The sequence below is a fragment of the Helobdella robusta genome (assembly GCF_000326865.2).
Source record: "Helobdella robusta unplaced genomic scaffold HELROscaffold_39, whole genome shotgun sequence".
NCBI lineage: Eukaryota > Metazoa > Annelida > Clitellata > Rhynchobdellida > Glossiphoniidae > Helobdella > Helobdella robusta.
The window spans coordinates 309,841-321,333 of NW_008704865.1; the positions used below are offsets into that span (position 1 = coordinate 309,841).

The following is an 11,493-nucleotide window of genomic DNA, read 5'->3' on the forward strand; positions in this document are numbered from 1 at the left end:
ACAAATTAGACATGATGTTTAACCAATTATGTTTCTATTTAGTGCTCTAGATTGTAAGCATAGAACCTATGGTTGTAAGGAGCATGTTAAATTTTTAAGGCAAGCCGGTTTATAAAGCTAGATCATAAAAAATGCTATATATCTATCATGTCATTGTATCTAACTTCATTCAGCAGTCAACTAGTCGATCAATTTTATTATTATCCCCCAGAAATTATTAAATAACTTAACCACAACAATAATAATGAAAATGTCATTATTTCATCACGGCACATGATGATATATGAAAATATTAAATTAGACAAATTCTAATAGAACCTAGCAGAAAACAGTTGATGGAACAATTATGCAATCTTTCAAGCTACAAAATAAAAATTTAAAAGCTCATCTGTTCAAAATTTAAAACCAGTGAAAATTCTTAACAGATTGCCTTGAAATTTTAATATAAGAAAATTATAAATCATGACCTGTTTTGTACAAAAAAATTTAGACACTAGCAAGGATTGCTTAACAATGGGTAACCAATTATGTGTTCATTTACTCTTCTAGGATACAAATATAAAAATTAAACCATGCCTGCTTCAATGAGTGGGATAAAAATATCGCATACCAACAAGCCCAGTAAAATGAAAAATATTAGAAACTAGCTTTCTCTATTTATAAAATTTCATCTTATTACATAAAAATCTATAATAAACAAAAACTGCACACACACACACACACATACACACATTGTAACAAAATATAAACAAATTGGTTGATCAAAATTAGAACAGTTAACAGTGTTAACAAAGTAAAAGTAGATAGTAAAGTTGAAAAATGAGACACCAACATCTAAGAACAATTAAAACTGATATAAATGAGATGAATAAGATTGCATCAAACCTGAACATTACAATCTTGTAGACATTTGACAAGTGTTGGTAATATGTAGGTTGAGATAAGAGAGGAGTTGTATTGGTGGAACATTTCATGCACATACATATGATGTGATATCAACACTATCTGCTCTATCACCTCTATTCTAACTGAACTATCTGTCGAGGAAGAGAAAAATAAAAACTGACCCTCGATAATTGTTATAGCTTTCGGTTATTGGTAAAAAATAGTTACAATCTAATAAAATCAAACTTGATCATAAAATAAATATATTATAAAATAAAATAATAAAAATATCCACACGGAAAGATATTTAAAAAAAACTGAATTCTACCAAATTAATAAACATATGGTATATGAGAAACGAAAGTCTAGTTGGTAATAAATAAACCTGCATCTGCGGCCAGTTTAACCATGGCTTGAAGAACTTTTTCTTCATCTGATGGCTGCTCCACTAACTTCAAAGTCTCCAACAAATTTTTCGCAACTACTTGTCTGATAAGAGTATATTCATTTGAAATAAATTCTAAACCACTGAAATTTACATAAAATTAGCATTAAAAACATTATTTACCTATTAATATCAAAAACTTTCTTAACAAATATGAACAGTTTTATAATAATATAAAGATAAACTTTAAAATAACTACATACCTTGTGTACATGTGTTCACTTAGCATTAACTTTTCAAGTTTTTGCAGAGGTCCTAAACCAAAGTCAGGATTGCTTGAATCTGAATCATACCCATCAGATGACCCCAATAGGCCATCATCTCCTGGAGAGTAAATATTATTAAATGTTAATATTATTATAAATATTAAAACTATTGAATGTCATTAAATAACAAAAAATGTAATATATCCATGTATGATTGCAAATTAATCAAATCTCAAGGCCTTACTGGAACGAGGAATAAAAACATTGAGTGGTCTCCTGGTTGGAATGCTAATTGAAAGTAAGGTCATTTTGTAATGTGCCATGTTTCAAGTTTGCTATGTAGTGCTTTTCTCGATGTGGTGTGGATGTGTAGAGCAATAGTGGAATAAGATGTATCAATGTGTAACCACACAAACCCCAACAAATGACATATAACAAATGAATTCAAAATCTTTTAGCTATCATCAAATTATTTAATTGAATAAAACATTAAAATGTTATTTTAATTGAAAAAAAACACTATGTAAATTCAATTGTAAATAAGTTAATTACAATTACACTATATTACACTATGTCACCAGCATTAGCTAGAAAGAAGTAGGCAAGAGATAGTAGATAACCAGGACAAAGAAATTTTTAGTACAAAAAGAATAAAGGATAAGCCTTATATTATAAAAGAGCTTTTCTAAAAACAACTTACATACAAATAATATAATATTGTATAACATGAATACAATACAACACTCAATATTGAGAGTTAATACAATGTCAATACAACAGTTATTTTATACAGTTGTATTACAATAATAAACCTGTAACAAATGCAATTGAATTACTTACAATGAAAATAGTATGTATGGTAAATAAAAAGGAAGGCTGACACAGCGTCCATTCAGCATTCTCGGACGAATCTCCACGTTAGTTAACGATTTAATTATTTTCAATTTTCGAGAAAAAGTATAAAATGAAGAATAAACAATCAAAATGTCAAAAGTTTAATCGAAAATTTTAATTACCAGAGTCTGAGCTCTCGTCATTGTCAGCTTCATAAAACTGGATATCTGACAAAGAATACATCACGTTCGCGATTAAATTAAAAAAAACCCGTCGTTAAGATGAAAATTTTTTTGAAGCGATATTTTTGAAGAATAAAAATAAAAATAAATACGTACTGACCTGCCATTTTGGTAACACCTACTTTTTAGAATTAATTTTTTGATTGGATGAAAATAAGTTATGAAAATTCTTATTTGCTCATCAACTTTACATAGACAACTTATAAAATAACGCGCAAAGACTGCAAATTGCAAGCTGGGCTCATCCGCGAGATTTTAACTTAAAAATTGAGCTGTAGTACTCGAACTCTCTACATTGACTGGGTGGCTTCGAAGCTTATAATTTGAAAATCGCTAATACGATAGGAAATTCTAGTCAAAAATTCCGTTGGTAGTTACTAACCTATTTTACGAGTGGAACGAAAAACGTCGAGAGCGTAATACAATTGTGCTTGCATAATTATTCTTTTAATATATATATATATATATTATTTTTTTAATATATATATATATATATATATATATATATATATATATATATATATATACTATTATACCATACACAATTATAGAATAATAGAAACAACACACAACTTTTACCAAGTTACATTTTTTTCACAATAGTCAACTATAATTTTAAGCGTAAATAAAAAGGTAAATTTCTATGAACAACATCCTTCAAAGAGTCAGTACCAGTATGTCTTTGCCGGCTTCCTATCATCCTTTATTCCCATTTCATTGCTTATGTCCTCTTCAAATGTGCACAACTTTGGTACGAATGTTACCTTTTTGACTTCATTGTTCAAGGTATCTTTATCAGATGCTGTTTTGTAAGAATAACGAAATTAAAAAAATAAAAACATTAAGAATTTGATTAGATAAAATTAAAAACAAAAAAAAATCAAAAAGTTTGAATTAATATTTTTATTCACTATAGTTAGTAACAAAATATGATGACAAGTGAAAATAACAAACATGAATAGAGAAGAGGATTGGCCAGATCTTCAAGTTCATGAAATCCACTAGGCAAGGGAATGATCCTTCCTGTTCTCGTTGACACCCTCACTCTTTTACCATCCTCTGTGTAGCGCCATTCAATTTTTGTAGGCAAACTAAAATGAAATAAAATATAATGTTTTTGTAGGCACACTTAAATAAAATATAAGATTTTTTAATATATTGATTTAAATAAAATTTTAGTAATGAAAATCACCATATTGCAGGTAATGCAAAAGATGAGAAAGTGCAATAAATTACTTGTCAGATGGATCAACCAGAGCAACTTGTTTTGTGACCAGCAATGGTAGTTCATCTTTGATGCAGACAGGCATTGAAGTGGGGGATTGTTGTCTCATTGTGTAACTCTAAAAATATTTTTTGTGTTGATTTTAATAACCTAATTTTACAAGACTTATAAATGATTATAATGACCAGATGTGATAAACTTGTAATATAAATAAAAACTATTGAAGAACTTGAAATGTTCAAGTGATTTGAACAAACTTACACAGTTCAATCCTTCCACAAACACCCAATTTCTTTCTTTGATAATACAATTGATTAAACCATGTTTACCTTTATCTGGGCCAACCAAAATTTGAACCTAAATCAATTAACAATGAAATAATTAGTTGACAAATATTTATTACCACAACTTAATATTACAGATAAGCGATAAGCTAAGCAAGGAGAATTCAAGTTGAATATAATAATTTAAATTTTAAAACATCAACATTATTTTATTATTTATTTTTCAATAGAATGTTTTGTTTAGTAACAGGTTTAATGATTAATTTAATATTAATTAAAAAGATTAAAATTAATTTTTGATTAAATAAAATTTAAAAGTTACATATTATATTTCAGTTTGTTTGCACATAATTTCTTGACGCTTCTTACCCTATCACCTTTAAAAATGGACCACTCTTTGATTGGTTCAACTGGTACGTACTTTCTTGGCTTTTGTTGGTTGAACTGCTTAAATTCAGAAGTCCAGGGCCTGTGTTCGTTGTAATCCCAATTTTTCTTTACTACATCCTTCCATCCATTTATCGGATTCCAAGTTCTTCTCAAGTGTGAATGAGTTAATTCTCTTTCGATGTAGCGTCTAAAATATCTACTTGCGCAAATTAGTGTTAACCGCATGACTCGAAAAATAAAACACCAAACACAGCAGTGTCCGGGGCACAAGGTGTTAAAAAATTTTAAAAGGTAACTTAAAATTAATGTAAACATTATAGTTCACCATGCGCCTAATTATTGATTTCTAAGTATGACCACCGTCTGATTAGGACATCGGACTTCTGGGAGAAAAGAAAATGACAAACGTTTAAGTGACTCAAACTGGCAATCTAAAATTATTTTTCTAAAGACAATGGCCGAATAAAAGTTTTTACCGTTCTTCGAACTCAAATACGCCATCGGTGTTAAGATGCAAAACAGTTAACAAGATGAAATAAAAATTACAGAAATGTTAGTCAGCACTCTTTAGCACTTATCTGACTTTCTACATACAAAATTCTTCAATAAAAAGTGCGGAATAATGCAAAACATCATCATCGCCATAGGTCCAAAAAACAAATAAATTAAATAATTTATACCAAATTTAGAATCAAACGCATACGCACAACAAAAAGCCTACATTAACAAATCACAAATAGTTATCAAATTACAAACATTCATCATTTATATTACGTTTGATTTTATATATAAATAAGCAATAATAACGATGGTAGCAGCAATATTCGAAAAAATTAACAACTGTGACAATAAATAATAACAATAATAATGAGAAATATCCAATAGCCGAATGAAAAATATTAATAAGTCACTAAGGAGTGTAGGTGTCTTATGAATTCAATGTAAGACATGTTCAAGACATCAGACGTCCTGTCCTCCAGCAGACGTTCGTAAAACATAACACGATCTGTTTGGTCATCCCTAAGACAAAAATCCATTTATAATGACGTAATTGATAATATAAAAGTAATTGTCATCACCATAATCATTACAATTGTCATAACAATGTCAAGAATTTAGTTGTCTGCAAACTTACCAAGTTAATGTATTCGTAAGAACGTCTCTAAACAAATAACGACTGAGCAAGTCCAGTAAAGCTGAGAACCAAGCTAACCCATGCATTTTAACTTGAGTATTAATAAGAAATGAAATGGCTAGAGCTAGCTCCCAAGAGACATGATGAACATTGGTCCGAGTTATAGTAATAATTAATGACCACCGCTGACAATTGTCAGAAATATTCGTGAATGAAGTAATAAATAAATCAGCTCGCTATTATTTACGATGGTATTTTATTTTAGAATTTGTATGATCAACAGTATTCGAATTTGTTACAATACGAAAATAAATAAAAAACATTAAGCTGACGAAAAAGCATTTAATTTTTCTGCAAAAAAATGAAATAATGCAAAATATGATAAAAGTGCATAAAAAGAACCTGATTAAGATAACAGGAGAGTAAGTACTTCTTGTACTTTGAAGATACTCTATGAAGTTCCTTACATTTTCTGACCATACGTTGTCCAAATGAGGAAACTCAAACTAATTTCCAAACATTAAAAGCAAATTAACTTGTTATAAATGTTGAGGGCATTATTTGAAAAAGTGAACATAAAATTGTGATAAATAAAATTAAAGATTTCAAACAAAACGTATAACTTAATAAAAATAATGAACACCTGAAAATACATAAAAGAACAAAATGAAACACTCCCTCTACACACAAATAAATATTCAACAATTTCACTTCATATAACGCTTATAAGTTGAAATGAATTTAAAGCAACATAAAGCACAAACCAATCCACTGAGCACATCCCCAAATTTCTGGACTCCAATAACATCCCTGAGGAATGCCCGACTGACAGAGCTGGACAACCAGAGGTACATGTTGAAGCCATCATCGAGCAGGTAGATTCCCAGCCTGTCCATGCATCCAGCCGAGAGTGGGAGCAGTGGTGGCTGACAGATGACCCTGTCATCTACGTACAAGGCATTCTGCATTTTGAGGAAAACCGATTAAAAATTTTTAAATGCTCGAAAGTAAAAAGTATAAATTTTGAAAAATATGTATTTTAAAATTTCAGACTTCATTATTTAGCACCACCAATATTATCATTCAAAGCAACACAAGAAACCTCACCCTATCGTTTAGCTTATGCAGTGGATAGAAGTTTGGATGAATGTACTTGATGATGTGCGTCCAAGGAAGTGTCTTGAACTGGTCCAACATGAAAACTCGATCGTCAAGTTTTGTGCTCACCCCAAGTCGAAATGGAATCTAATAATCGTGCAACAAGCGGTAAGAAATGCAATCACGATGACAGTTATGCAGCGAGGTAACCGTTTCTATTTTGGACAACAATTTTTGACGAGTATAGCACAAATTACTGTCGTACAAGCACTGAAAAAACGTTTACAATAAAAAAAAAAACGAAACCGACAGATTTTAAAAGTCCAAGGATGTATAGCGGTAATGCCCTCAAGAAGAAAGGACAAGGAAGCTGTCCACCCCTCTGTCCACTTGAAAGGTTCTCCCCATAGGCATTCAATGCATCAAGTGCCACATTTGTCAAAGCTTCCCTGGCGTCAGCAACCGAACTGTTGAGAGATCTGTCGACAGCTGTTGTTCATTTGTTGCAGAATTGAGGTTAATTTTTGAGCGAAGGCATTGTTTGTTTGGCGTTGTCAGTTTTTTCATTAAAACCATCATTTGTTTTGTTATACCAATTCTTGACAAATAGTAAAATGCGATGCAATAGAAGGTTGAATAACAGATATGTAATATTACAAAAACATATATCGATATATTTTATACTGATACAATGATGTAGATGGAAACATTCAAACCAACCCATCTTAGCAACGAGAGCCGTGATAGCCATCTGGTTGGCATGTGCAAAGACATCACTTAGGTAGGTGGATACAGGCAGGCAGATCGTGTGCACTCGTATGCGACGTTCAACTGTTCGTTCATGTAATGTTAATTTTGTTATCATTATCATCATCCTCATCGCTACCATCATCATCATCTTTATAATCATTCTTATCAGTTTAATTACATGATTAGCTACCGAAATTTTAAAAATATCTGCGTTATCATAAATTTTGAATTCATTATTTAAAAACGAACAATATTACAAAACATAATTAATTTACAGAAACCTACATTAACAGTTACTACTAACATCGATTGGTGGTGTACAATAAGGCAGCCTGTATGCAGACCTTGGTGTCTTCAATGGAGTCCTCCATCTGAATTTGAACAGCGTAAGAGAGATCTGGAGTAACAGAGGAGAGGGAGAGCAGGTCAACAGATCTCACAAATCCATTTCCATGAAAGAGTTGAAGACTGAGGCCTATTGAAATTATTTGAACAAACGACTGAACTGTACGACGATGGCTGGAGTAGTACTGACGAAAAACACGCTAGTCAAAAATATTATTACAATAATATATCATTCTAACTCGCAATACAGATACAAATTTATCTACTCTGTATAATTACTAATTACTTTGTCATTTGCAATCGCTAATGCTACCGCAGTAGCAACTGTCACTGCTGCTGCTCCCACCACAAATACTACTACTTCGACTATCACTACCAACACCGTCAGTAATGACATTATAATAATTATTACTAATGCTAAAATGTTATTATTATCAATACTATTACTACCACTTCAAATACTAATACTACTGGTGAAATGATGGATAGAAAGAAAAATTAACCTTGAGTGCATCTGACTCTGAGGACAGCCTCGAAACCGACGTTCGTCGAGAAGTACCTGTCGAGTGTTTCGTCGAACCTGCTCGATTCAACAGGATTGGACGTGAGGTGGTAGTTGGGGAAGTAGAAGAGGCAGCCGCCAGAGTAACGTGACAAAACAGCTGCGAAATAAAATGTCAATCATCAAACATAGGTCCATAAGCGGTAAAACTGGTTGCTTTTACAATGAAATATACCTTAACTATAAAATGCTAAGAAGCACTCATAACAATTTGTATGAAAGTCTTCAGTCGATTGGAAACGATAAATTCTATTTTTTAACATTTATCAGGATAAAAAATTAATTTTTGAAAATTAGCTGAACATAGAATATTGAATTACATAGGGTAGCCAGATCAGCGTATTGAGTGTTGAGCATAAAGAGGTCAAAAGCCACATGTGATGAAGATCCATCGAGAGCTACCTTCTTGTAAAAGTCTGTGGCTGCCGTCAGGTTTTGCACCACCTGTTTGTGTGTGTGTTGGTTGGTGTGTGGACGCTTACGTTTGTGGCAACATCATATTACTTCATAAAGAAGCAAATTATGTTGTAACAAAGAACAAACAAAGTAACAAACAAAGAAGCAAATCATGTAACACATCACAAAAGCGTATCACTAACCTCACCAGCCCTCTTATTTGGATCCTCCCTGGACTTTAGGGATCCTTCTCCAACATCCGGAATTTTCGTTTGAAAGATGCTCACCCGACCACCCGTTGGCGCCTGTTTGATCAATGCATTGCATGTGGCGAGGTCAGATTATTGGACACCACATACAATAAACAACTGGTTGCTAATTCAAATTAATTATGAAGACCCAATTACTGTTTTCATTTAAAAATAAAAAGAAACAAAATAAAATACTATGCAAGCAAGATTGCGTCTATTTACCAAACAAACTACTTATTTAAGTACACATGTACTTACTATACAAAGGTGTGTTGCATATAATTAGATAGAAACATATTCAAGTAAACAAACAAAATCAAACGAATAAACAAAATGAACATACATACACAAACATTTAAACATTCAATCTATGCAGTTAGGCATACCAAAATTTCATAGGCAAGTTTCAGAGCAGGTCCCAGACAGCTACCAATCTCTTTGTTGTCCTTGTGCATGGATGGTAGGTTTGTCAGCAAATCCACAAACAAGCTTTGGGAAGTTTTTAAATTGACCAATAATCCATCAGGTGCAGGTATGAACAGATCTAAAAAAAAATGAAATAAGGTGACGTTTTATCTAAATCTAGTTCTCATCTCTCTCTATAATCAAGCAACATCAGAAACCTACTTTCTAAATCTGGCAGTTTATAGACAATAGGTTTAGTATATCGGTGATGGATGTTGTAGAGGTGAACAGATGTGTGGAAGGTCATAACGCCCACCATCACGTTATCATGTGTTTTCAAGGATTCCAACTTCTCAATCACACTTTGGCACAGTGAAATCAGGTAGCCTTTATTAAAAAAACAAGTCCCAATTTTATTGAATTGAAAGAATAAATTTTTTTGCAAGAAATTAAAGAAACATGGCTAACAAATTACTCATTATCATCATTACAAATCTTGCAGGCAATATCACAATCAATCATCAACATCATATTTGTCATCATCCTCATTTTCATCACCATCTTAATTGCGTCAGAATCATAATCCTTATCTAACCTGTCTCGATAGCATTATATGACACATCCAGAAGAAAAAAGTAGACAGGCACTGCTAAGTTACCAACCTTTGAAAGCGAGAAAAACAATTGATGCACCACAATAAAATAAATTCAAAATATAATGTACACAATTTAATAATAATAATAGCAGATGTTTAATGGATACTTTAAGAAGTGAACGACAGACAGACAAGCAGATATATAGAGACAAACATAGAGTAGGACTGAACACTAACAATATATTCAGGAGAGGCAATAACTTCATAGGAAGAAGAGTTCATCTCATTCCGGTGTCTTCCATTTGTGTAAGCCTTGCGCTTCACGTCATACGAAAAATCTTCTGGCACTGAAGTAACCAATTGAAATGTATGACTCATATCAGCCAGCAAAAATAAAGAGACATAAAGAGCGCAAACAGGAACTTACGGTCATTGAACCTGGAGCACATGCAACATTTCCACCTGTGCCTGTCTATGATCACCACGTAGGGATTGATGTACATGCGACAAAGTCTACATCTGACTATTGTGTCTACCTTTACTACCGGCACATTCTGAATTGCGTGTGTGTATTCGTGCATTGTACTGTGCATGCTTCATTGATGGTATACCTCACCAATATGCTGTAACTAAACTGCATTATGATACGGTTACGTCAGACACGAAATAAACTTGGAGAAGCACAAAACCATATATATATATATATATATATATATGTATACACGCAACAATTGAATATAATTGAATGTAAACTAAAAGTAACTAGGCAACACATAACACAACAAAACATGCTCCTGAATGAATTAGGAGCAATTTAGAAATGTAAATGTTACAAACGGGGATGTCTTTTAATGGTTGAACATGAACAGCCAGTGGTAGTCTGGCCTTCTGAAGGAGGGCGGGTGTGTTGGGTAGAACGTTCAGGGTACAACACATCACCCTGTTCAAAGATGGATGAATGTTTACTCGTTCACTCACTATTAACCAACCAATCAGTTCAATCAATCATTCCTTAAATCAAGATTAGCCGACTAACTCTGGATCACAGACTAAATTATCTGACATGGGAGGTAGATTGACCTCTGAACCTGTTTCGGGGATGACGTCCTTCTCTCTCAACAAATCCACACATCTATTGCAACTGTTCTGCAATGTCAATCATCAAGTCGGTTATGTGAGTGAATATGAACAAAATAAACTTACAGAATAAACAATAATTTAGAAAACCAGCAAGCAATACAATCAATTGAATTAAACACAAATCGATTATTATTAATCTTATCATCTTACTAACAAGCCAATTTAGTGTAATTAGTCTCTCTCACGATCCAATTCAAATTGCACATAGTCATCTTCAATTGAGACCATAACAAAACTAAACCATCAATCACACTCTTGATAACAATCGGTCAATAAGTCGGTCAGTTGGCCAGTCTGTCAGCCAA

General features: G+C 32.4%; 2 protein-coding genes across 2 annotated transcripts; both read right to left on the reverse strand.

Moving 5' to 3' along the window:
- Positions 1-3,277: 3,277 nt before the first annotated feature.
- On the reverse strand, positions 3,278-4,736 carry HELRODRAFT_84263 (hypothetical protein; the record flags this gene model as incomplete). Its single annotated transcript, XM_009024018.1, has 5 exons — positions 3,278-3,414; positions 3,567-3,703; positions 3,849-3,955; positions 4,099-4,194; positions 4,491-4,736. 5 exons carry the CDS (start codon positions 4,734-4,736, stop codon positions 3,278-3,280), a joined length of 723 nt encoding a protein of 240 aa, XP_009022266.1.
- A 39-nt stretch (positions 4,737-4,775) lies between these two features.
- Positions 4,776-11,206, reverse strand: HELRODRAFT_101510 (hypothetical protein). Its single transcript, XM_009024047.1, has 17 exons — positions 11,085-11,206; positions 10,886-10,988; positions 10,476-10,602; positions 10,286-10,395; positions 10,049-10,115; positions 9,676-9,840; positions 9,435-9,592; positions 9,001-9,102; positions 8,722-8,845; positions 8,343-8,501; positions 7,799-7,969; positions 7,465-7,575; positions 7,055-7,233; positions 6,754-6,891; positions 6,411-6,608; positions 6,049-6,152; positions 4,776-5,531 (listed from the first exon to the last, which is right to left on the reverse strand). The coding sequence occupies exons 1-17, from the start codon at positions 11,111-11,113 to the stop codon at positions 5,411-5,413; spliced, it is 2,166 nt and encodes a 721-aa protein (XP_009022295.1). The 5' UTR covers positions 11,114-11,206; the 3' UTR covers positions 4,776-5,410.
- Positions 11,207-11,493: the final 287 nt, after the last annotated feature.

Excerpts from the sequence above, each read along its gene's own strand:
- HELRODRAFT_101510 (XM_009024047.1), bottom strand. The coding sequence starts at position 11,113 with ATGTCAGATAATTTAGTCTGTGATCCAGA. Across the intron at positions 9,841-10,048 it reads ATATAATGCTATCGAGACAG|GCTACCTGATTTCACTGTGC; the intron begins GTTAGATAAGGA and ends TTTTTAATAAAG. Across the intron at positions 9,593-9,675 it reads TAAACTGCCAGATTTAGAAA|ATCTGTTCATACCTGCACCT; the intron begins GTAGGTTTCTGA and ends ATTTTTTTTTAG.